We start from the raw sequence: 27,004 nt of genomic DNA on the forward strand, positions 1-27,004 counted from the left end.
CCCCGCCCCCCGCCGCGCCGCGGCCGCCATTTTGTGCGAGGAGCCGCCGCCGGGGCCGGGCCGGGCCGGGCCGCGTCGCCATCGCCGCCATGCCGTCCTCGCCGCTCCGCGTGGCCGTCGTGTGCTCCAGCAACCAGAACCGCAGCATGGAGGCGCACAACATCCTCAGGTAACCGGGGCCAGCCCGCCCGCCTCCTTCCCTGCGGGCCCGGGGCCGTGGGGCCTGCACCGATCGGCGCACAGCGGAGCTCCGCGTCCAGCGCTGCGAAACGCGGCCGACAGCCCCCGGGGCTAGGCGTTTTAACGCCCAACTGCCTCTTTTTAACGTTGTTTTATTTTTTAAATAACGAGTGTGAAGATTGGAGCCGCCATAGGCACTGACAGGGAGCGCTTTCCCTTTGCAGGAACACCGGGTGAAGTATTTGGCTAAATGGTGCTTGGTTCAGAGCGTGAAGTGATGCTGAGGCTGTGAGGGTTCCTTTATTTAGCCCTGCAAGTGCTTCCAGTTTGGCTGAAGGCAGAAGGGGAGATGGGAGAGGGAGGCGGTGACACGGGTGGACAGGCAGGAGGGACCTGATCTGCCGGGAACCGTGGGCCTGAACCCTCCCTGTGCACCGTGATAAAGTCTTCTTTTTCGGTTAAAACTAGGCAAAGTCAGCATCCACGTGAGATGAGGCACATCACTAGCACAGCGAGTCAAACAGCGAAGTGTAATTTGTGCTTTACATTTTAATTAAAACAGGGAAAAAAGACATGAAAGGACTAAATAATAGGAACATCTGGTCTGGCAGCCATCTTACTGTAAGCATCTGATGCAGCAAATGCTTAAACTTGGCGTCAGATGTTAACCTGAGGCGCTCCTCCAAACACGATGGGACCAGTACATGCTTTGAGCTGGGGTGGGGAAGGGCTGCTGCTTTTCTGTGGGTTTTCTGCTAGTTATAATGTTGGAACTGAGCGTTAACCAAAACAGGAGTGCTTGGGGTGGGGATTAAATTTACTTCTAATATCCAGCCTTTTTCTTCCCCTCTGTTTTTGCAGAAGAAATAAATCACTTCCGTTGTGACTGATGTTCTTTTTGAAAGCTTCTTCTCCCTTACGATTTTATTAAAAAAAATAGTAGTTATTTTGTAAAGGTTTGTAAGCAGCAGCAGCATCTTATATAATTTGGAATAGCATAGCTGGCAAAATAGAGCTGAACTGCTGGTGCTGTTCCAAAGATATAACTAGTCCCTGCAAGGAGAATGATCGCTTGCCTGTAAGCTTCAGAAAACAGTTTGCGTTGGATCAAAGCTAGTCCATTTTGCCAGGCTGACCTGCTGTATGTGGCACTGCACTTTGGAAAAAAACAACATGTGACCAAAAGAGGAAAAACAGTCCGGAAGAAATGTTTAAAGCATAGAAAGTGAGGTATTATACCTTCAAATTATTTTGTTAGGGGATTATGAAACTTGGAAACACCACGGAACCACAGGTGACTGTTTGAAAACAAAAATCTGGAGTCCAGCCATCGGTGTTGGAACATCTACATCAACATTCATAAACAAAGTTTTGCAATGTGTGGCTCGAGATAGTGGTAGGCTTTTTTCTTGAAAATATTTATGCTAGGAAACATAGCAAAATAAAAATATTTTTGACATGGTTATCACAGATTTTTTTAATGTTTATAATGTTGTAGGTCAGGTTTCAGAATTAACTTCTCTAGTCCACTCAGTGTTCTCATGAACTACAGGTTTTATTTAAGCCAAGTCTTTCATGTAAAAGTGTTCTCAGTAATTGTGCTTATTTCAGTCTTCAACATATAGAGAAAAATATCTGTAAGGCAAGCTTGTTTCACTTTCCAAATGTTAGGCCTACCGAATGCCTACTAAAACTTGAACTTAACTGTATTTTACTTCCTTCTACAACAAAAAAGATTCTTACAGATATATCTGAATTTAAACTCCTGATGCATTTGTGTATTTACATACATATTTAGCTCTCTATATAGCACATCCAGATGAAATGATTAACATAGTAGGCTCTCAGACACACTTGCAGTCTATCACTTCTTGCTTTTATGTTCCCTTTTAGTTGTTTATCCTGTCTAATGCATGAAATTATGAAGTGGTTTAAACAGAGTTTAACGTCTTAATATACTTATGTTTTATATTATCCTGCTGTTCTCTTCTTGAACATGAGGAAAAAAATTGTAGTACATGCTTCGTACACTTCAGTATTTTTTTTTACTTAACCAGATAAGAATTACTTTTTTTTCCTTTTAAATTACAGTGGTTCATTCCAAAGGGCTTGCACGATTCTGACTTGGCAACCTAAATTTCTTACTCATCCTTCCTGTGCCTGGTGTCTCTGTGCTGCCACTTGTGTCTCTGGAAGGCAAATGTTTGATTGTTCACAATACAACAAAGATATAATGACATCTAACCAGTGTTATCTTGCTTCAGCACTAGTTTGTTTGCTTTATAGTATTTTTCTGTATTTTCTTTTTAATGAGCAGTTTCTAAATATTTTTGTTATTGTTCCAATCTCCCAACAGAAGCCCTTGAAGCTTGTTGATAGAATAGCTACCATCGCCAATGGTTTACACTGAGACATTAAAGCAAAGGGAAAAGAGGCAAGGCAGAGGACTATGCAGAGAGATGCAGTCCTTCCTTAGAAGTTATCAAACTGGGTTTCTGTAGGTCAAATCTTACTCATCCTACACTTCTTGCTTTTACAAATATGACTTGCACTTGCATCTTTTTTTGCCATAGGATGCATAGATTTAGGCCATGGCTCTCCTTGAAACACCAAAGAGGAAGGTAGAAGGGTTACACTTACTGACAAGCCGTGTTACACAGCAACTTCCACACATCCATTTGTGTGGGTTTATTTGGCATTTAAAAGAAAATTATCCTTTCAAATTCTTCCAGTGCATAGCAGGTGCTCTAGCAACTTCGTATTTTCAGGCTCTTATGGTACAAGCATCCTGTCTCAGCCCCCTCAGTTCTTTCTCTCTGCGGTCCTGTTCTGGTAACGCAGACTTCTCGGATATTTGTGTTCCTCTTTGTTTTTAGGAAATGGAGTGCGCTAAGAACTTGGGAATGTGAACATGAGGTATCTTAGTGGCAGTAAAAGCTTAAAAATCGAAACCCCAGTAGCCAAGGCTTAAGTTTCACGTTAATGTTATGATTTGTATTTCAACGTTGACTAAGTAAAAGAACTTAAGTTACACCCTTGCAGTTTACTTAAGTAGCTCAGTCATAGCTTCTGTGCTGACATCTGTCAGCAGCTAACTGCTGCCAAATGGGTATTGAAACCTGCGCTGCTTAATTTAAGAAATCTGGAATTGTCTTATTAAATCCTTAAGAAAGGAGGAAGTGTTTTTTAACAGAGTGCTTTCATCTGACAGCTTATTGCTGATAAGTAAATTACATGTTGCAGCGCAACAAGTTAATATTTTGAAGATTTTTGTAATCAAAATCAGTTAACAATGCTTTCATGCCCGCTGTTTAAGTGTGTGATTTTTTTTTTTTAATTGGTTGAATGGCATAAGATATTTTTGAAGTGTTGTAGGAGGAGGACGCTGCTAATTATTCTCTTGCTACGTGTTGTGGAAGGTTTGTATTAAAGCTAGTTTGTATTAAAACTACTTTGTCCCCTGAGAAACTTTACTGCTACTGCCTGCAGTGGTGCTGCAATTTTTTGCATTCACTTTCAATATTTAGTATTCAAGATCACCGAGTTAGTATATTAGTATATGTTTACCCTCTACTATTAATGGTAAAGATGAAGTTCATTTTTTCCATTTTCTGTGTAGTTTTTCTAGGCAAAGGATCTTAGATATAAATTGTCTCATAGAAAATACTCCTTGTTAAAAGGCCGTGCCACATAATAGCAGATACTTGACTCACTAAACTGGATCTGCCCAGCTGCTTAACAAAAGCAGGCTCTGTTGAACAGTCCTGTCCCCCGCTGCTGCAAGAAGTATGGTGAAACATCTTCCAAATATTTCCTAACAGTACACCTAACACATAACTAATGTAAAACTGTACCTTGGCAACTGCTGATGTCAAAGCATGAAATTGCCCCAGGTGAGGTGTGCGTTCCAGCTACTCAAGGAAGTATTTTTCAGTGGGTCGTGGGTGTCAAACCACAAATTTTTGATTTGTGAAACTGCAGTGAACACTTCTGTTTTGATCTGTATGAAATTACACATACTTCAGGGATGTTTCTCACAGCTGGAGGTGGGCTTTCTAATGTGCGTGACCTAACCAGACCTATTTCAGAGAAAAAAACTAAAGTAAAAAATTAAAATTCAGGAGGAAAACGTAGAAGAAAATACTGTTCCATTGTAGCATTACTGCTTTGTGTGGCAGAAGAAGAAAGAAGACAGGAAGTGCAAGGTGCTGAAGTTCACTGTTTTTCGTTAGGTGTTCCCAAGCTACTTTGCCAAAATAGCTTCAAGTGATAGATGTTAGGCAGGGAAGAAGAAGGATGAGATATCTGGAAGAAGAGCAATTTGAAAAAATTAATAATTCAGCCACTGCAGTTTTGTCCATAAATGTGATGACTCTTCATGTCCAGTAGAGGCAGTAGAATAAAAACTCAGGGCTGGAAGGTTGGCAGGCAGAAATAACCACAAGTGCAGTTATGAGTCACTTTTGTGGAAGGAATTGTACTTTAAGACAAACAAGCAATTGGAATGGGTGTCTCCTACTGAATTCTCCTGCTATCTTGTGTGCGAAGACCGAGGAGTTAAAGTGTGAGTCGTCGTTTGCTCAAAATGGGCACCTGGGACCCTTGCAGTGGCTCGCAGCCTTCTGGTCGCTCTTCTCAGAAGGCTGCAGATGTCTTGGTTTTCTTTAATTCAGACTCTGGTAAATCATTGAAGCTGCAAGTGTGGGTCCTTTTTTAAAACAAAACAACAAAAAAACTGAGATTAATCCGTGATCATGACATGTTTCAGAAGCTGCATTATAATTCTGAAGTCAAATATTTCAGCCTTCTGGCTAATAGTGACTGTTTACCACGTAGCTTTGACCAGTAGACCATCAGAAAGCAATCTCGTCTGGGTTATCTGACAAAATGTATTGCAATCCGTATTATTACTCAAGGGTTTATTGAAATTCAATCCAGTGTATTTAGGTTAACTGGAAAAAAACATAATGGTGTTGCCCCTAAAGACAAACAGGTTTCTGCCTCCTTTTTTTTAAAATTTAAATAGTCAAACTAGTAATTCTTCCTAAGAATGGAATGAAGCTATTCTAGGCTTACCCACAAGTTCTAGATGCAAGCTAGCCGGGTATGTGTTCTCCTTCAGTAAAAGTAATTGCACAGCAAGATTTTTTCAGCCCGCTTGAGGGAAAGGCCAAGCACCCAAATGCTTGTACTGCGCTACTTACATCACAGTAGAGGTTTGGCAACGGAATGTGGGAAATGAAATAGTTAACCCAGCAACTTGAGCAGAATACATGAGTATTGGCCAGTTGGTATTGTTACTTCCTTATCTCAAGACAAAAACATCTCTGCCTGTATTGTATTGCCTAAGAGTGAACAGAACGTGTTACAGATCCAAAAATGTGTGAAAGCACAGCAGAAACACAATGTCTGAAACACTGCATATAGTAATTCTAAGAAAAATTAGTATAAAATACAGGCAGCCTTTCAGAAATGGTTTATGAGTCTTAATTGTAACCGCAAGGAAATGTGTGCTTTGGGTCTCTGCCCCAGGGTTTTCCAGTAACAACTGAGGATTTTCTCAAACAAGGCTTGCATGGTGAATGCCATGGTGCAGATAACGTTGTTGTCCGTATCATGTTTCCTCTAGTAAAGCGAATGTAGAAAAATATTTCTGGAAGAAAATTTTCCTTCAGATGAGACAGAACTGAAGTGAAGTTGTCTTAGAAATCCAGTCTAACCTTTTTTTTTTTTTCTTTCATTGGTTCCTTATTTCTCCTTACAAGGACCCATGGGTTTTGCACTGATTCTGTGCTATGCTAGTGGAATACTCTTGGGTCCCTTTTCTTTCCTGTGCTACAAAACAATTAGTGGGTTTAGAGAAGTGGGCGGTGAGTTGGAGTTCGCTTTGTTATGCGCTACAGCAGTACACCTCAAGTCCACGTGAATCACCTTTCTCCATGTTCAGGTGACCAGGTTCTGAAAAAGAATGAAAGGGATGGTTGTCAGTATAGATACGTCCAGGATGTCTTTTCTCTCGATATTAGGTAAATCACAGATCTTTCAAAGCAAAGTTTTAGCTGTATTTAATTGACTTTGTTAAAAAACCTTCAATATATATGAGGGCTCTGTTCCTTTTGGCTATAATCCCAAATGAGTATTTCTTTTTTGTGATGGTCCGAGGCCCAGTGGCTTTGCCTCTCTGTTTTAATGTGCATCTTTGGGGAGGAGGAAAGGAGAAAATAAAACTTTGAAATCATTACGTCATTCCTGTTAGCTTTTTGGCAATGCCAGGTACCAGAAAGCAGTTTGTGTGATACTAGTTACCTGATGTCAGATGGAGGGTTTTTTTTTTGTGTGTGTGTGTGACATTTATGTAGGTTAAAAGATGTGTGCTGCTGCTCTTTAAACTTCCATCTGCAACTCTTCTGCACTGTAAATCTAAGAACGTTGTGACCTTAGTTTAACTGTTAGTTGAAATATTTGTTTGGACTGTTCGGTTGTGATTTGGCTGATTGCACATTGTTGTTTAAAATCCATCCAGTCTAATTGCCTCTTCTCTCCCCTTCCCCACTGTCTTTCAGCAAACGAGGATTCAGTGTCCGATCCTTTGGAACAGGGACTCACGTGAAACTGCCAGGACCAGCACCGGACAAGCCAAATGTTTATGATTTCAAAACAACATATGATCAGATGTACAATGATCTGCTTAGGAAAGACAAAGAACTGTATCCCTGTGGCATGGCCTTTTTAAAAAAATCCAATATGGTTCTCCTTGAAAGGTGTAATTCATTATTTGGCATTATGCATTAGGAATACATAGTTGCTTGACTGGCAAACTTAAAATGTTTTAAGTTCACAGCAGGTTTTTTTACAAAGGGCCTCTAATGCTCCCTTGTAAATCGCTGTTGAGTTACAATGCACGCATTCAGAATGCTCTTTTGAAGTATGTTAACACACTTACCTCTTGATTGAAAGCACATTAATCCTATCACAGATTGTCCGTTAACCTCCACTGCACTGTGGATCGTACTTTCCCAGTGCAAAGACTGTTCCTGATAACGGATATGACAACAGCTGCCACCTCAAGATTAAAATTGTATTTAGCTCAGACAGACTGACAGGTAAGGCTTACAGTATACTTTCTCTGGGAGAGAGGATACCTTTCATTAAAGAACTCACTCTTCTCACTGAGAGCTTCTTGATACGTGATTTGAGCAGTGCACCAAAAAAAATGTGCGTAGTATATTTTAAAGAAAGGACATAGGAAAGCACAATAACAGAATTAATCCTGGAGAGCAGAGGTGATCACAGTTATGCACACTACTTAGCTTGACATAATTCATGATTCTGCATGATTTTAGAACATCTGTATTTGAAGTTGATTTTTCATTTTTCAAGAAAACTCATTTTTTTTTTTTTTTGCAAAATCAGGGTACTCATTCTAGGTACTTCTTTCTCAGCAAGGGATCTGATTTTTTTTTTTCTTTTTAAATGTTAAATGCGAAAGAGAGAATTTACCCTAAAAAAGATATTCAGTATAGAATTCAGTAAGAATTTCTTCTTAAAAATAGAGAATCCTTTAAAATGAAGTATTCCAGAAGTGAGTCTTATAATTTGTAACAGAGCAGTTTTTGCGCTCTTTAGTGGCAGAAGATTTTTCATAATAGAGGTGATGGGCATGCAAACATTGCCTGCTGTAGGGGGTGGGGGCCTGCTCTTCTGAAGGGCTTTGGGTGTAATTGTTGGGGGAAACAAGACACCATGTTGTTCGTATGATTTAGCTTGTCCTGTTCCCCAGCCTTGCATTCATCAGCTCAGTGGAGATGACTGTCACCTAGAGCTGTTCCAGGTGTTTGGAAAGTATCTTGGTGAGAACTGTCAGCTTGTTCCCATATTCCAGTGATAGGACACACGAAATGCGAGCGCTCAGCATCCAATGCTGCCTCAGCTGGGAATGATTTCCTTCCTCCGGTTCTGTAGGCCAGCAGGGATCTGGTGCATTATGGACACCAGATACTCAGTGAAATTGTGGCTGCAAGTGACTTGGCATGTTCTCGCTTGACCAGCCAAGGAAATGACCTCTGGTTTCAGAAGGCTTTAATCTCAACCAGAAATGAGCTTCTGCAGTGATGGACGTCGGTCAGAGTGAGGTAAAAAATGAGTCAAAAGTAGTCGCTTGAGAAAAGGAGGGAGAGCAGAACTATCAAAAACGCTCTGCGGAGCCTAAAAGCACCTTCATTGCTGTTAATTAGTGAAATACAGAGCACAAGCTCACATACCTTGAAGGCGTATGCTGAATTTCAGAAGCAAAGGGATAAGGGACTGATGGAGCCAGGCAGACATCCATGATCAGTTGAATACCTACAGTGGTGGTTACAGTATGTACAAAATGAAAGCAGTCCAGAACAGTTTAAAGGTTAGTAGTTAAAACAAATATCCACTTCTACCCTTGCATTTTTAGAACATTGCATTTAAGTTCCCTGAGCCCTAATAGAGGGCCGCAACAAAACTACTTAAGGCTGTTCTGAGTGTAGTTCTTGGGTGCTTCTTAAAAATAGTACTTTTCGTTCTAGGAGAACAGTAGAGGGTTCTGCTACTAATCTGTAGGAGACAGGGCCAGTGTCTGGGGTATCTCTGCAGGATTATGTGTGGGTAGTATTGTTACAGTTCCTTGAATTTGCATGTGCAAATGGGCATCTCAAAAATAGACCAGTATAATTACTTGCCACGTACAGCTGTGTGAAGGGACTTAAGGACTTGGTTCTAATTATATGATTGTGACTTGAGAGACAAAAAAAAAAGGAAAATTGGTGAGTTTGCAATCAAGTGAAATCAATAAGATGAAATTTAAAAAAAAAAAAATTACAACAGCAATTGCTGTTGCACGTTTGCCCAGGGATATGGACTGTTCAAATAGAAACTTGACCAAAATTTGACAGCAGCCACTCCCAAATTCTTTATCAATATTAACTAACTGCATGATTGACTGTTTCTTTCCTTCTCTCAACACTGACATATCTGTGGCCCTTAGATGGAAGAAACCTAGTTGTTTCCAAATATATGTATTTATTTTAATTAGGATTTCTAGGCAGCATACCTCTACTTACAAGTGTGGCCTGCTACTCTGTTTCCTACTATTTTAGTTCTTGTCTTTTAATTTAACCTGCTTGCTAAATATGTAGATAGGATTCCAGTTTTAGCTCCCTAGTTATGTGATATCAAATTAGGAGGAGAAAAAAAAAAAGAGGATCAAGATATTCCTAAAGGTTTGCTTGAGGCAGAAAGGAAGATGTTTCAGAAATGAACAAAAGCTGGGTTGGTGCATATTAGTTAAAGTTATAGGTATTCTCTTCTGAGAAAAATAATCGTGATAATGTAGTTGACTGAGATTTAGTTCTTCTTTTTGAACTCTATAAGCTGGATGGCCGCACCTTTTTTGTGTGCTATTGCTGATGTGTTTTCTGTTTTGTTTATAGTACCCTTCCCATTCAGAATAAGTGGAAATAATTCTTACTGTCATACAAACTGCTTTGCCAGCAAATATTATGGCATTGTGGTCTCCCTGTGGCTGACCCTTACTCCTGGTTTATCCCACAGTTCTTCATCTGTCTTGCTCTCTGCTGTCTTAACGGGTAAGATGCATTGTGCTAGAATGTCAGTAGAGGAAAATGCGGAGGCTTTGGGGCAAGCATGGGCAGTCCTGAATAGGGGAAAAATCACAAAAAATCTGAAGCAGGTTCTAGCATACACGAGATCTTCACAGGGTCCAGATGTACAAAGCTGAAATACCAATTTCCTGACAGAAGAGAAGGAAGACCAACAGAAGTGTATTACCGAACTAAATTGGTGTCACTGTAGGACTGTACAGGAACAGGGTTCTGTGCCTTGCCCAAAATGTTTCAGTCCCACTTGAGACGCTATCGCCTGTGCCTGCGAAGAGAAACAAACACAGAAAGAGGACCGTGACTAGCTGACAAGAGGGGCATCTGGGAGTGGTGAGGATATACTGAGGAATAATTTTTTTCTCTGGGGGGTGGCAATGAAGTAAGATTCTGACTAAAGTCTTAGTCAGACATTACTAGGCTTTTCCTGCAGAAAAACTGAATCTTCTCTCTTGGAGTGAAATACAGTGGGACAGCATTGTAGTACTGAACGTCATCTTGTCTGGGAGGTTTCTTCTGCTCTCCCTTAATGCCAGTACTGGAAGAAGGGAAGCAGTTCCTCGTGCAGTCTTTAACAGCTGTATCGGAAAGTTATTTGGCATCAACCACAGAATTGATAACCTAACTGCTGTAATATTGCATGTCCAGTGTAGTGTTGGGGTCTGTTCAAAGCAAGAAACAGAACTGCTTGTTGGAGCAAGGCCTTGCAGTCATTCTCTATTCAGTCTGAAGGATGGACTCTCTTTCTAAATTGGGGACTAAAGTTGAAAAGATAGTTCATTAGCTTCTTAAGACAATAATCTCTAAGTATGCAGCCGGTCCAGGCTGCCTTTTCCAGTTAGGTGTGGCATATCATGCTCAGGAAGATAACAGAGTCCACTTGTTACAGCCTTGGACTTAGTCCTTTAGAATTCCTGCATTTGCCTAGTCAGGTTCTGGAGAATTCTTGTTCTTGAACAGCTGCTTTTTTTTTTTTTTAACTACTTGGAGAAGTCTTATTTTGTCTGGTAATAGTCTGTTTTTTCATGATTTTATGGTGAATGCTGTCCATGCATTATTACTCGGGTATTCACTTCAGCCACTCACAAGTGGTAAGTTTGTAGCTTGAAAAATAGCTAGTATGGAAACTAACGTTCAACTTTCCTGAACTGTAAAGACAAGAATATTTAAATACTGGGAATTGGTGATCCTTTTCATTAAATAGTCTTTCTCTTAAGAGGACATACTTGGGCCAGTATTCAGAGTGAAGAACTGGTTTTGTGCAAGCCGATCTGCAAGTGGCTGAGAGCTCATGTGCGTGTGCTCCCTGCCTGTGGGATGCACGTGTGCCATAGCTCAGACGTCTCATAGTAGTGCTAAAGTGTCGCTGCATCTGAGCTAAAAAGCCCTGGCCTGGAGATAACGGGAAGGAGGACCTGTGCATCAGCATTGGTAGGGTTAACAAGCTCTTGCTGGCCTGTGTGGGAAGGTGGAACTCAGGGAGGGCTTAGTCTGGGATTGGAGTTGGTCTTCAACTGCCTCCTGTGTGCTTGACGAGGGGCTTGTTGCAAAACATCCTTCCTGTGAGCTGTAGCAAGAACTTCATAGTAAATCATAAAAAGTCCCTTAGCTTTCAGTAGTCTGTAAAGTATTTTTAATGGTGTTTGTGCATTAATTGAATATAAGTTGGGATGCACAATTTACACCTTCAGATTTACGTGCCTTAAGGAGAACAGCAGTAATCAGCAAAATGTAGAAGCTGCCTAGAGGAATTAAAGACATCAGCTGTAACTACGCTGCAAGATATCCAGTGCATAGGTTTGGGATTGTAAAGCTTAAAAATCTTGGGCACTTGCTGCATGGAAACAGCTAGTTAAGAAATTCCAAGCAAACTTCTGATTATTGTACAACAGAAATACACTACTGAGTTGTAAATGCGGAACAACACTAAAACAAACCTTTAGAAGCAAAGAGCAAATTACCATGAGTTTAAGGGGTAAGTTTAAGAGTTCGAGTGCTTTTGCAAAGCACTAGCTTCGTGTTCTTGGACAGTGGTGGATGGTTGATGCACTTAAAGTTGCTGCTCTTCCTTACCTAAGATAGTTTGATTTCCCTCTTGCACCCTGAAAGGCAAAAATAGTTCATGTTTTTAAACATGTAAATAATCTTGCAATTTAAATGGTACATGGTTATCAAATAGTTGATGTCCCAGGAAGTTCTGAATTTATCCACGTCTTAATTTCTTTCATTTTTAGAGCTCGAATTAATGTCTGCTTTTTCAGGGGGAAAAAAAGCATAAGCCGGGAATAGATGATTATAGTGCAGCGGTACCAGGAATAAGATCCTTTTTGTATGAAATGCGGTCATAGCACTTTGCCTGTTGGTTTTCTCATTAACAAAGCAAGTAGAACCAGATTATAGCTGCCATAAGAAATTTGCAATGAAAATGAAAGGTGCAGCACAGAATGGCAAAGGAGGCAGTAATTTTCCAATGTCATCAAAATAAGTTTCAGGTCTTACTGCTTGGGTTGTCATTTGCTGAAAAGATTTGGGACTTTGTAAATTCTGTTCCTCTTGATTTCTGGTTTGTAGCCAAGTTGTATTTTCCAGCCTTGCTGTTAATGCTCTGGTGTTGTGTGGTGAAGAGCCATGATTCTGATGCCCAGAGCGTTCATGGCCTGAAGAAGTGGAGAAAAGTTGCTGGAAGAAAAGCTGCTGGTGACAGGAATAGCTTGCTCTAAAGCACTTGTCCGTTCTCTTTTGAATATTGTTTGTTTGTTGCAGAGGCTTCTGCCACTTACAGCAAAGCTCTAGAATCCGTAACAATTGAGCAGTAATTCCTGATATTTCTGGATCAGTGAACTGTCCTAATTTATGGAGAATTTATATGGCACCGCTTTTCTGGAGGCTGTACAAAGCAACCTTGAGTTGCTTAACGGGGGAAGTTACCGTGGGCACGCAGGAGGACTCTTGAGCTTCGTGCTTGTTGAGGCCACATATAGCTCACCCGTGCCGATTCCTTTTTTCAAGAGTAACTTAAATTCCACTTCAGGTAAGCTCTTCACGCATATATTTATTTCATGTTTTCATTTGGTTTTCTTCCTGGATTTGGAGCTGATAAACAGCTGTCAGCTGCTGTTCTGAGCTGGGTTCCCGTGGTCAATGGGCTAGTTGCTGTATGGCTGAAATCACGGCCTGTTGCATGGCAAACTTCTCCTCAACGCAGCGTAAGTCTCATTTTCTTTCTTAACATCCTTCAAAGTACTTTAAGCACAAAATACTTAGTGAAACGGAAAGGATGAGGATGGAAAGCAGTGCTTAAACTGGATTTGAACAATCTTCTATGAGGCGTGTTTCTGCAGCTCTGTACACTTTTGACCATAAGCTGAGCTCCAATACCTTTTTCTCCACGAAGGATCTTAAGACAAAAACACTTTTCACAAAATCCCTAGCCTTTGAAAGGCAGCAGTTTTCAGTATTTCTTAGTTTGGCTTCTGAAGAAACTGCTGTTAATTCTGGTTTCATCCACATCAAAAAGGAAATATTATTTGAAACTTACACATGCAAAAAATATAAATACTTATTTAGATATACTTCCCTCTGTATTTGAAGTTCTAGGACATGGGAGGAACGACGGATACCATCCTAATAGGAAATGTTTCTCAGCACATAAAACTTCCTCTGCCATCCTACCTGCCTTCTAGCTAGAATCGTCAGAAGGTTTGTTTCCTTACCCAATGTTGGTTCTGAACAGGTCATCCAAAGAATCCTGTCTGAGGTTGACGAGTATTTTAAAATCCATATAGCATTTGAGTAATTTTCCTTGACTGTGTTCCAGTCATAATGTATGAGCTCTGCTAATGAACGTAAGCATTTTAAGTCTGTTGGGCATTCTTGGAAGTAAAGGTGAGATTTGAATCTGAGATACCACATGTTTGGATGGACATGAAAAACAGGGCTACTTGAAGGTCTCGGTCCCTACCACCTGCTGGCCTCCTGCGTGCACCGTGCATGACTAGCATTACTTAGAGATGATTTGCCTCATAAGCAGATCGAATTTTTCTCCCAGTGTGTTGGCCCTGCTGCTTTTGATATCACACAGGAATGCAGCGAGGCATTCATATTGTTTGCTCTTCCTATAACCAGTGTCTTAGCACAGGCTTTCTTTGTTCTTAACTCCCTACGGAGGTAGTAGTCTTACTGTTATTTAAACTTACATGTAGAAAGTTGCTGCTTCTACTCTTGGGCACTGGCTTAAATCCCACTCGGTCCTTTTGTCATCTGTAGTTGATGAACCTTGCCAGCTGTCTGCCCAGAAAAACTAGCAAAGCTTTGTTTGGTCCTAGCTCGGCTGTTTCGTCTGGGACAGAAGTGACAGCAGGCTGCTGTTTCCTGCCTAGAAGAGTTTATTTCAGATGAATGCAAAGCTTACTCTGTCAATATAAGGAACGCTTTACAGTCTTTGTTCTTTATATTGCTTCCAGAACAATCTCCATCTTCAGGGGAGTGCCTGTAACTTCTTCAACCAGTGTTAATTGCAGGACAGTAGAATTCCTGTGCCTGGCTTCTGGGATGTTTATGGCATTTTTTTTGGATATGCAGACAGATGGTTAAAATATTCAACAGAAGAACTGAAGGCATATTTCCATTGCTCTGTTTTCAGTTCAGAACAAAATTTGCAAACGAGTTAATATCCGTTCTTGCTCTTTATTCTTACCTGTTGTAACTAAAGGTATGGACGACTTTGCCAGAGCATTTTATCTTGCAGGATTTTCTGCTTAATCTTAGTGTCTGCCACCTCTTCAGATGGTAGAGCCTCTAGATGTACATCACATCTATTTCCATTTAGGCGAAGTTAGCATTCTCTCGCTTCCAGCACGGGTTATTACTCTAGCCCCAAGTTCAGCAGCTCTGTCTAATTGAATCACAGCTTCTACCTTTGCTGAAACACCTAGAAACTTGGAGCCAAACCAACAGTTGAAGTTACAGAAGAGGGGGGAAGAAAAGCTCAGTCAGCATTGTTGCTGCCCAGTGACAGAATTGGCAGTGTGAATACCTTGCGAATCTGATGTGAGAACAGACTTTGGGACCAGTGTGAGGAGGACTTACTGTGAGAAGTGTTTCCCCAAGGAACACAAGTTGTGTGTGTGTGTGTGTGTGAGCTTTGCAAACCCAGTTGTTAATCAGGCTGTAGATTAACCACATCCCCCTGTACTTCAGTGTCCTGTTTGCAGTGTTGTGCCACGGAACACACTGTGGATCTCATCCGGCATGTTTCTTGCTCTGCAGGCTGCTCTTTAAAAGTGGCCCTGCTGTCTTTATGAATACGTTCTCAGCTTTCCCAAATAAGTGAAGCAAAATAGCTTAATTTACATAAGATTTGCAATACTTGTTTTGCTTTATCTGAGTTCCAGCTATAACTCTAGTTGAAAATTAACTTTGAATTCTACAGTACAGAGTAGTACAACAATGGAAAGTAATTTGAGAACAGTTGTTGCAGACTTTGTTTCTCTGAGACATTTACTGGAATGACTAATATTTTTCTGACAAACCTTTTTGCCTGCACAGCCACTTCAGAATACTTCCTGCTTCCCCCTGTCTCCTGACATTCGTCTTTTGAAATCTGGCACTTGTTTCTGTGCCTGAGAGGAGCATCCAAAGGAATGTGCAATACCTAAGTACCCTCTGGTGTTTTTCTTTAGCTTGCCTGCCGGTCCTGCTGTTGATTTCTGTAATCCTTTGTTACCTGTCCCTGTCACCTGGTGGACCTGCTAGCAGTTTGAGGTATCTTGCTGAGATGACAGACACTTTTAGATTATTGCAATTAACTTCCACATGGAATACTCATTGAATGCAGTACGTAGCCAAGTGTTTGGCATAGTCAAAAATGCCACATCTTTGAAGTCGTCTTGCGTTCTGTCTTTGATATTCTCACCTATCTGATAGTCCCTCCAGAATGTCCATCATACCCCTTCTCCAGCTCTTTGGACTTTACCATTGCTTCCTTTCTTTTCCCTTTTGACAGCTTATTTCTGTCCAGTTTCATCCTCAAATGAAGTTTCAGCTTTTCAGCACTGACAAGTCACTGTCTGGCACTTTTGCTGTAGGCTAAACTAAAGATCTTGGCTTCTCTCAGAGAAGTGTGGGCATGCAGCCCTCAGCTTTAGGGCTCAACCAGACTTAGGGAATGAGCATGCCGAGCCTGTTGTTGTTGGACCAGCTACTGTTGGTTATGGACCAACTGCTGTGAGCTTGCTCAGCTGGATTTTATTTGTAACTTTCAGCTTATAAATGCTATGTTGTTGGCCTTAGCAATAAAAAGCAAGTGACATTTCATATTCGGTCCTTTGCAAGTCATTAATGCAGGCACAGACATTACCAGAAATGTTACTTAACCCAACTTGGTAGCTTTGTGATATTTTAGGATGTCATATTTTCAGCGTTAGGACTATAAGTTGCACGGTACCACAAAAGGCTTGTGAACAATCTCCAATTTGTACTAAAAAGGCACAGTTTTCATTCCAAATGAAAGGCAAATCACGCTCCAGATACAGAACATAGACAGTTCTTGCAGCGATAACCACAGCTGCCTGGAAAGCAGAATTCATAGCGCTGGTGCCCTTTTTAGTGTTGTATTCCCTGCAAAAGGAAGTGATAACTGCAGGTGGAAGAAGGGTGGGCAGTTGTTCCCGTCAGCATTTTGCCAAGCAGGATGAAGCACAAGGTATGTTCTGTTTACAATACAGTTACTAGTAATTAAATTAAGATTACATAGAAAAGAGACTTGCAAATGCCATTTGTGCTACTGTTAGAGACTTGCTCTGCTCCACTGCTATTTTTCACAAAGAAGAATTGCAGTGTTTGAGTATAGTGAGAGCTGCGTGAAAATGAATAATTGGTGTGTCAGATTTGTTTGAAGATGTAGAAGCTTTGGGCGTCAGCCATTACTTTAAAGACACTTTTTTTCCTGAAGAGCGTGTATGCATTTTAGCAAATTGAATTTACCTAATTATGTTTAATAGATTGGTCTCTATTTTAGATGACTATATAATTAATTTATATACTCCAAAATTTTCAGGTTACACTACTTGCCGACTTCATTTTCAGTTTCGTCTAGAAGTTAAGATGAAACTTATTGAATTCTTTTCTGGTTCTTTTCATCCATACAAGATTTTAACTTAATAAGTCTGTGTATTGGGTATTTCATCTCAGATTAGTCATCTGCAGACGAGGTGTCTTGACGCGACCTGCTTGGCTGCCCTTATACCGGGGGGAGGATAGGGATATTTCAAAGGATATTTTTTCATGGAGAGCGGAAGAATTAAAACAGAATAACCAGGCAGCAGATGCAAGCGATTCCTTTTCACTGATCATTAGGGAAGACTTTCTGCCTTGATGACCTGAGATGTAGATGTTTACATACAACCTTCTAGACCTGCATGATTAAGTTCATCCAAGCTTCCTCTTACGGTATGAGAAGTATTTCTTGAAAGTCTGTTGTCCGCATGCAGTGATTACCACCACAAGAACTAAGCCCTATTCAGCAACAGTGGTAAGAAATGAAACGAGCCTTTGGCTTAAAACACAGCATAATATGCTGAAACATCTTAGTGTAAAGAACTAGGCATGGCATTTAATTTTGCTGCTCATGCTTCTTACATGGTGCTTGGTATCCAGGTGATATTTTACAGTTCTGAATTGCACATTCCTTATAAACATGCAACTTAGGTGGCCTGAGATGATCATTCCTGTCTGTCCTTCTCTGAATATCAAGCTCTGAGGCTGAACTGCTGCTGAAGTTTCCCTGCTGAATTAATAGATCCTTCTGACTCAGCTGGACACTGAGCTGTGCAAAACAGTTTAATGGAAGACACAACTCATCTGGCTGTGTTCGTCTCCCATTCAGCCCATTCTGTTCTCCTGAATTTCTCATTCAGAATATTGAAGTCTTGTTTTATCTCAAAACTGAGATGTTAAGTGGAGGCCCCATCATCATAGATAGGTACTGGATGGGAAAAAGCAAAAATAAACCAATTTGCCAGTAATTAGATTTATTCTCATTGAAGTTGATAGCTGTTCTTGATTCTTACTGCTCTGAGAAAATAAGCAGTGATCTTGTGCTCTGGCAGACACTGAATGTGTCCTCTGTTTTGCAGTGTACTTCTTTTAACCTTTAACTGTCTGGTCTTGGTATTTATCAAAACTTCCTGTTTTTTCCTTTGCTAATCTGTTGCTTTTTTTGTCAGCCTCAAGTGCAGGTTCTCTAAACATAATCCACAGTAATTTCTGTGCGGTCTAGTTGCTTTCTGTGCCCTGTATCTTGCTATATGCTTTGTTCTCTAACAAGAGTATCTGTTTTTATTTAATGCAAATAAAACTTTTTTTTACATAATTTTCCTTAAGTTTGTTTGGTGGTTTAAAAAAAAAAAAGGTCAAGCTGTAGCCAGTACTTTATTGTAATCCTGTCTTATTTCCGAGGTTTCTTTCCTCTTGCTGTCCTCTTGTGGTTCTACCTGGGAAGTGTATTCATCATAAAAAAATGATGTCTGGAAGTGATAGCAGGTCCGAGCTGGGTTAGGTGTGACATGTAGATGGCTCTTCATATTTAATGGGGGGAGAAAAATTATTGTTAACGAAAAGTCAAATCTGATGCATTAAGTTATTTTAATGTAGATGATTCATTACTCTTTCAGGTGCTGGCAGTCCACTTAAACATTGATGTATCAGGGGAATTAATCCCAATATCTAGTTCTTCAGGTAATATGCCATATTTTATTCAGGAACTACTTTGGAAAAAAATACTGTCCTGTCTACCCTGCAGAGAAGGTCCATGATGTTTCATTGTAAAGAAGAGAATGCCTAGACTTCCTTTAATTCTTCGTGGACAGACATACATCTTTTTCTAAAGACCATCTTTAGTTTCCTAACAAGTTAGCTTCCTAAATAGAACTTGGAACAACTGCGTTTCTCAAAGATGGCTGTGCAGAGGAATAACTACATTATTCACATGTATAGATGGTGAGATAGCACTAACATCTGAATCACTTAACTACACCCTGAGTGATATTTGTGTGACTTCATGAGCATATTCAGTGCAGCTTTAAGACTTAACGAACATGCAGACCAACCCTGGGAAACCTAGTTAGGGGATAGTGCAGTTATGCAAGAGGATTGCCTAAAGTTCCCCCCCCCCCCCCCGACGCTTTTCTCTTAAGCTTCATAGTACCTGAATAACACCTGGCATCCATGGGAGAATTTTTTGCCACTGTTGTTCAACTTTAAGATGTTTTGCCCAGCTGACCTCCAGCATAGGCAGTCATCATACAATCTTAAGAAGATCTTGAAGCTACGTGTGTTTTTTTCCCCTATTTTTTAAAATGGATTTCTAACAATAGTACTTGTGAAATTATAGAGAAAAATATCTTTCAGGCTTGTAAAGATCCAATTTCCTAACAAAACCAGCAGTCTACGTTATATTGAATTCTACAGTCAGGTAACCATCAAAAACATTGCCATGCTATTCAGTTACACAAGAAACACTATCAGCAAAACTGGAAGCTGGACATGTGTGAAGGCAGTGCAGTCATGGGTATCTTGCAGTGTGGGAGTGGTGTATGTAACATTGAAAAATGGTATTGTCATATGGGAATCTTCTCTTAATTTTAACCTCAGTATAGCTTTTATGAAATAGTGTAAACATTGTAGTTTGGGAAGGTGAGAGCTAGGAACTAAACTAATCATAATCAATGTGTGAAAATAATTTTGAGTTTATTAAACAAGAAAACACTTCTGCTCTCCAGGATTATCTGCTTTGTTCTGTGGATGTTCTTCTGTATCCCAGTTCCACTTAACAAAAGCTCCTATTCACAGCTTTTAGCAAGACTTACTCAAATTTGCCAAGTGGACCTCAAGCAATTACTTGAGAACGACAGTGGAAGGTGGGAAATAGAATCATATCATAGAATGGCCTGGGTTGAAAGGGACCTTAAAGATCATCTAGTTTCAGCCCCCCCCGCAAATACAGAACTAAAAGTCTACTTGCTGGAAATGTTCTTTTAAATATTACTAGTAGTTAAGGAAAATAGCTAGTTTATTTTCTATATCAATATGTATATGATAGTATTACACAGCTAAAAGTACAGTTTGGGTCCTGAGTGAGCAGCTGACTGATGAACTGAGTGGAGTGGGAAAGGATGGGCAGCGACCTACCCAGGGGGTGGGAGGAGGCATTTCTGCTGCCTGTGATGGGGGGATTTTAAATTTGGGTGGCAGGAGCTGTGAAAGATTTAGGGGGTTCTAAACACGTTTATGGTTTATGTGTGTATATATATATATTCATCAATACGTTATTATGGGATATCCTAAAAGTAAATGGAGGGAACACAGAGTCGGAAACCATAGAGATAGTGGGGTCTAGGTGTCTGCAAGAATGAGCAGCAATGCTCTGTATGGCAAAATGCACCTTGCGTTACAACATCTCTTCGTATCCAGTTTTTCTAGGAGTGATTTGTTACACACAAATTTCATTACTTTGTGGATCCATTAGCATAGTTATTCCAATAAAGGTAGTATCTGAATTAGACTCACCGCTAAAATGCGATAGTTACTGTACTGATGGTTTGCAGTAGGTGATGACCCCTTAGGTAAATATATAAATGTCTTAAGGAGAGAGTTTTGTGAGTACCTTCTGAAGAAGGGACTGCTGAAAGGGGACAGCAGAGGTGCAGAGAATAGGAAGCATGGAGTTGAAATCTGCTGGAATGAGAGCCAAGTCTGACTTAATGGCTGAACATCTGGCAGTAGAGACCTTTAATAAGGTGTAATATCTCTTGAGTTCACCTGAGCTCATGATGAGAACAAATCTGGACTAAAATTCTGCATTAAAAACAATCCTGCAGCTCAGGGCAGCTTGCCGACAGGATGGCATGTTGGCTTTATCCAGGTGAAAATGATTGCAGACAACCAAGTATGAAAGCGTCCTGAATCTTAGCCGTTTATTTCAATCTCCTTTTATAGGCACATAGACCCTCAAAAAATGTAGCTGTAAGTTGGCAGTGGAAAGCTGTGTGAAGCAGAAAGCTTGACTGTGTGGGTTTTTTGAATATGCGTAATTCTGTCTCCATGCTCAGGAAAGCTAGGGGACAGATGCCAGCAACGTTTCATCCTAGAAATGGAGGGGAAAAAAAAAAGAACCAGGAGAAGTGTGTAGGGTGTTGTGAATTTTTCCTTCAACTGCATGATGTAGAAATAGAGATTAGAGAGCCCAGAAGGGACTCGCTGTCGAACTCCAAACCAAGCAGTGCAGCGAGATGTTTACAAGTGTTCTGAAAACGGCTGTTACAGTCGTTTTCGTGCTTTGCACATCACCAGAGGTCTGGCATAGTGGATTTTCTCCAAGCATGACAGACCCAAGGAGACTTTACAGGGATGCTGTGAAGATGTGGGCTCTGGTGTACAAGAGCTGCTTCAGATAGCTTTGGGCTATAAAGCGCAGTTACACAGGGAGAAGTCTTTTGGGAAGGAATGATGGTAAAAGGTTTGGGAGAGCCCTGAAAAAAAGACACAGTAGAAGTCAGCCGACTGACTGATAGAGTTGCTTATATATATATATATATATATATATATTTGTGATGAAGTATCGTTCAATTTGTAATTCAAAATGGAAATTTTCTTCAGTCAAGCAGCTAGTGGGATGCTGCAGCTACATAAGAACTGAATATTTTTCCCATATAAGGTCTCTTACTTGGGTAGAAAGAAAAATTTAGATTTTAATATAGCTTAAAAACTTGGGAGAGTTAAAAGTTCTGGAGGCTGTTGGCTTGAACGCTCTTCAAGAACACCTTGAAGCACGTAGATTAGTGGCAAAGACCTGGCTGGCTGAGCAAGAGAACCGGGGATACTGGGGGCAACTGGAAAAAGGTAGACAGAAAGTTGCCAGTCTCTTGTTACAAGATCAGGACTGTATTGCGAAAAGAATGAAGACAACCTGCCAAGTATGTGACCTTTTCAAAATGGAAATAAGCCAAGATGGTACCTTACATACTATTTTTTTTATTATTTTTATTAATGATGGATTTTTTTTCTGCTCAGAATCCTTCTGTTATCTCAAGAGATTATAGACTGTTACCCTTACTGCTATTTTAATTTAAAAACATGTACTCGGATGGCTAAAAATAGCCGGTGCTTCAAAGCAAGGAAGAGATGCATCAATTTCCATGCTCTTTTAATTCAAACCTTCCCCAGTATTCCTAATCTGCCCATAAAACTGTCTTCAGGAGGAGTTTGCTATTAATGAACCGAGCAGATGTATGCGAGCGTGCTCCTGATGAAACCGTGTATCCCAGACAGCTGAGAGGACAGGGTTAGTGTGGGCAGGGGATTAGTGAATCCTGTCTGAAAGGGGGATGTGGGCTGTAAATTTGGGTCTCAAAGCTACTGTACCTGCGTAAATTGAGCTACCAAGCAGCATAATGGATCTGTTTCACCCAGTGACTGAAGTGCTGGCAGCAGTAACATCGGTGGTTTTCTTCATTCCTCCTGTTTCTGTCTGGGGATGTTCTGAAAGGGATGATGCTCCACTGGTTTATTTAATTTCCTTTGGAAGCTCATCTGTATAAACCTGCGGGCTGAGTTCGGGCTGCAGCTTCATGCAGGCGTGCAGCTGGTATCAGGAGCCCCATATAACTTACGGGACAGAGGCTGTAAGGGGCAGTGACTCAGGTGGATGTAGGACACTTAGCAAACGGCTACGTCTGTGTGCTCTAAGCATTACGGATATAAAAGCAGTTACTCAAGGGAAGTTGTCCTTCTGAGGAACCCAGACCTAATGAGGGCCTTGTAAAGCTGTCTCTGCCATTGTACTGAGTTGTCTGAAACCCAGTAGCTGCCTGAATTGTCCTTCTTGGGGTCAAACAGGGATCTGTTCAGTGGTCACTGATCTTTGTATTGGCAAACAGATTTTAAAGATACTGTAATAGTTTAACTTGTACTGCTCATTTGCTCAAAAACGTGACTTTTCTTAAAGATACTTAACTCAAACAACTTCAGATACACACAGAATGGGATTTTACATATGTTGGACAGAAATAAGAGAATCAAGCCACGACCAGAGAGATTCCAGAACTGCAAAGATGTTTTTGATTTGATTCTAACGTGTGAAGAAAGAGTCTATGATCAAGTAGTAGAAGGTAAGGACCTCGAGCTGATAAATTAACTTTGAGTTCTTCTCTACCCCACACACCCATATACCCAAAGACCTTCACAGATCTGGAAACATCTCTGTCTGCTCTGACTGCTGTTGCTGGAGCACCAGCAGGGAGAAGAGCTCCCAGTGCATTGACATGGGCTGTACGTAGCAGAGAAGTGACAGCTGAGTACATATTTCTCAAAGATGCTAGTTCTGGCAGCTACGCAGGATGCGTACGTATAGCAATTTGAAATTGCTATAACAAGCATTTTGAAATAACAAGCATTTGGAGAAACTCTAGTACATGTTCGGTTTGAAAATGCTCATGGATCTACAAGATGACCAAGTCGTATGTGATGAGCCTTTTTTTTTTTTAACCACTATGGGTTGATGGAGAAACAGTCTAAGCTATCTTCTCTGTGCAGCTTCCCTTCTTCCCTGAGGAATACTTCCTGTGACCTACCAAGCAGTTTGCCCATAATAAATACTTCCTATGAAGCTGGAGAAGCTATTCTTGAACACGATTAGCTCTCTGCTAACGTGCTACAGCTTTGCCCTTAAATGAGTCAGTGATATGCCAGAATCTCATGTTGTACATTGGCTGTTCTGCGTGGTCACAAATAATGCACGGCAAGCTGATGGGAGAGTCGTGGGGTTTCAGCTCCTGGGCTGGCACTCTGCTGCTGGAAATGCTGGATACAGGCTTATGTAAGGTTTGGGGTGTTTCCTTTACATTCAAAGACCAGCAAACAATATTATACATAACGTAAAAGGCCGTTGCTTACCTTTTCAGTCATCAGTGATCATGTCTCACCACAAACATTTGAGCTTCTGCAAGCTGAGCAATTAAGGGCTCTGAATATCTAAGTGAAGTGTTTGGAACGTATCGGTAAGTTTTGAGAACAGCTGCCCTGCGAGTTGAATGGATGGTTCTTCAGTCAGTTCAGCATGTCTCACGTGGAAAACAGCTTTCACCCTGTTTTATGAGAGTGTTTTGAGTTACAAGGATATGAGGCGAAGGGCAGCCACTTGCTAGCTTTCTGCTTGTGCCTCCCTCACGTTATGATAATTGGTCAATTACAAGCAGCGTTAAAGGAAGAAAGCTTGAGTGCTACCAAATGGCTCTTGGTTAGAAAGGTGAAACTTTAAAATGGAGTCCTCAGCAGGCTTTGCCAAGCTAAACTTGCAGAGCAGGGTTAGGAAAGAGCAACTTGTAGCTTAAAAAAGTGAGTGTAATGGGAAGGTTTTGTTAGAGAGGCATAACAATAATACATGGATGTATTAATAGGAAAAGGATGCTTTATTTTTTCCTTTTCCACCCATAAGTGGAGCATGTTAAAGCTAGAATTTTCTAAAACAACTGGCAGTGCTTAACTTCGAGGAGTTCACTTTGCAGTTTAATTTTCAGTGTTTGGATGCACAGTGCTTTCTAAAAAACAGGCAATTAAAACTCTTCAGGTGAGGAAGCCTAAAATCATTCTTGACTTTTGAAAATCTTTGGTTTTAAAGACTGCCAGCCGAAGGTGAGCGGTAACTTTTCTTGACCAAGGCTAATAAACCATCACAGCCCTTCCACAAAATTGAATTCTTTTGTTTCCCAAATCCACCTTCCCCTTCTGAAAAGAGGAACTATACTATTTACTGGTTCTATGTATACAGAAAATAATAAACTGTTTTTTTATGAATGCTGTGTAAAACGTGAAATCATTCCACCCAAAATTTTGCTGTTGTGTGTTTTGTTTCCAACTAGATTTAAATTCCAGAGAGCAGGAGACGTGTCAGCCAGTACACGTGATCAATGTGGACATTCAGGATAACCATGAGGAGGCAACCCTGGGTGCTTTCCTTATTTGTGAGCTCTGCCAGTGTGTAAGTAGAGAGGGCTTGTTTGGGACCCAGCTGACTGCACGGGGCTTGGGGGGTTGTTTAGCTCTCCTTAAAGGCGCTGCATATTGCAGAAATTGTTTCAAGTAAAACCCGTGTCAACAGAATTAAGTTTCCAAATTCTCGTGGTTATTTCTGGAGCTGTTGTGCAACTGGAATGGAGTTCATGATTTCCAAAGTAGACAGTGTGTGTCCAAAACTAATGAATTGTTAGCTGCCGTGAAAAGCAGCATCAGAGAGCTCTTCACATAACCATTACACTTGTTGAGCCCATCCTCAAAACATTTGTTTATAGCACAAACGTCTATTTCAAAGGCAGTTGTAATATGTGGGATTTAAACATCAGAGTTGCATTCTGAATCACGGTATACTTGAAAAGCATCCTGTGTAGGTGTATTTCATAGTACCACCCTGTTGTGTGTATGATGTGGAAAAAATCTGGTGCCTTCTGTCTTCCACCTTCAATGTTCTTGGCCCTAACCCTTGAAATAATGCTGAAATAAGCTGAACTTAAAACAGTTGACGTAACTGTCAAGAGAACAGAAAGGCTCTGTGTCCTTTCACAACGTGCAAGCTGATTAGCTCACCTATTCCAGTGTGGCAACAGACTTTTTTTTTACTCCAGACTGTGTGATCTATTCTGGTCCCGAATGCTTGCATCCTTTCCAGATCCAAAAATCCTCTGAGGGTTCAAGGGACTTGAATTTTAGCCATCTGTTCAGTGTGCTTGCAGCTATTCTAGAGCTTCCATTTGTTATCTAGTGAGGATGGATGTTGCCTACTCAACAAAGTACTAGTTCAGTGCCAGTTCAGTGGGTTGGAGAAGGAAGGATGTGCAGATGAACACGATGCAGAATATATGTACGTTTGGGAATGCTGGGAATCTCAATAAAGCACCCAGTGCTGCACGGCTTGGTACAGCCTGCTGATTTAGGCTTCACAGTAAGCCAAAAACACTGAATCGTTACTGTTCTCTAAACTGCATCGTATCCTTGGAGTCCAGTTACTTAGCATTTTTTCTCTTTTAGATACAGCACACAGAAGACATGGAAAATGAAATAGATGAGCTGTTACAGGAATTCGAAGAGAAAAGTGGAAGGACTTTTCTTCATACTGTCTGCTTTTATTAAAGCACATCTGTCTCTTAGGCCTTAATACAAATGAGAGAAGCATGTGTTTAAAGTTCTGATTATACTGTATTTTCCTGGAAAAAGAATATTGATTTTTTTTTGTTTTGTTAAAGACTCCTTTTCTTTTTTTTTTTGTTTTGTTTGTTTCATTTCAGGTATTCTGTCACAGGTAGGCAGAGATACTGGTTGAATTGTACATATGAAATGATTAAAAGTATACACAAAGGCCACCTATTTAAAAATGAAAATCAAGATTTTCTTTAAATCCTACTTAAATTGTTACAAGTAGGCTTTTAATTATAAAGAGAATGTTTCTTGAATATAAGTTTATAATGTATTTTTCCAGCTTACAAATTTATTTTATTTCAGTTGTGCTTTTTTTTATTTTAATGTGACAGAATGGCTGAACTATGTGAAGATATGAATGGAACAATGAAAAATGAGTATCTGTATATTATTAGATATAAAATTGGAAGCATCCAATAAAAATAAAAACCTGCAAGTTTGTCTGTTTTCAAAATAGAAGCTAATTGTGACTGCTCTTGTGAGGTAAGATGCAAAGTATCCGAAGTAGCACAAGAATGCTCATTCATCCAACTTGTCTTGGAGAGCGTGTTGACAGCAAGAAGATCCCGATGGGAATCGAAGACCTGGACTCCGTCCCGTGTTCAGAGAAGCTGCATATGTGGGCAACTCATAGTGATTTTTGATCCTGTGTTGAACCAAAGTGAACTGCTTTCTCTACATGAATTAGGGCAATGCCAGTAGATCTTTTCACATCTCAATTGCTTTGGAATTGTCATACGTGAGATTGAAAGAAGACTGTGAGACTGTAACTACAGCAGTCGGGGCCCAATTGTATATATGTCTTCTATAAGGAAGAGGGGGAGAAATGGCAAAGTTAATAGAAATGGTTGAAAGCTTTCTGTTAACTGAAATACCTTTTGAATGGAAATATTCTCTGCACATACAGCAATAATAAACATGTTTGTCACAGCTCA

At 40.5% G+C, this 27,004-nt stretch overlaps 1 protein-coding gene across 1 annotated transcript; it reads left to right on the forward strand.

The window, feature by feature from the left end:
* SSU72 (SSU72 homolog, RNA polymerase II CTD phosphatase) lies at window positions 1-27,004 on the forward strand. Its single transcript, XM_040533489.1, has 5 exons — window positions 1-169; window positions 6,744-6,887; window positions 22,851-22,990; window positions 24,740-24,858; window positions 25,902-27,004. Exons 1-5 carry the CDS (start codon window positions 90-92, stop codon window positions 26,001-26,003), a joined length of 585 nt encoding a protein of 194 aa, XP_040389423.1. The 5' UTR covers window positions 1-89; the 3' UTR covers window positions 26,004-27,004.

This window comes from Cygnus olor, chromosome 21 (genome assembly GCF_009769625.2).
Source record: "Cygnus olor isolate bCygOlo1 chromosome 21, bCygOlo1.pri.v2, whole genome shotgun sequence".
Classification (NCBI taxonomy): Eukaryota; Metazoa; Chordata; class Aves; order Anseriformes; family Anatidae; genus Cygnus; species Cygnus olor.

Coding starts and splice junctions, on each gene's coding strand:
- SSU72 (XM_040533489.1), top strand. CDS start 90: ATGCCGTCCTCGCCGCTCCGCGTGGCCGTCGTGTGCTCCAGCAACCAG. Junction 170..6,743: donor GAGGCGCACAACATCCTCAG/GTAACCGGGGCC, acceptor ACTGTCTTTCAG/CAAACGAGGATTCAGTGTCC. Junction 6,888..22,850: donor CTTAGGAAAGACAAAGAACT/GTATCCCTGTGG, acceptor AAACAACTTCAG/ATACACACAGAATGGGATTT.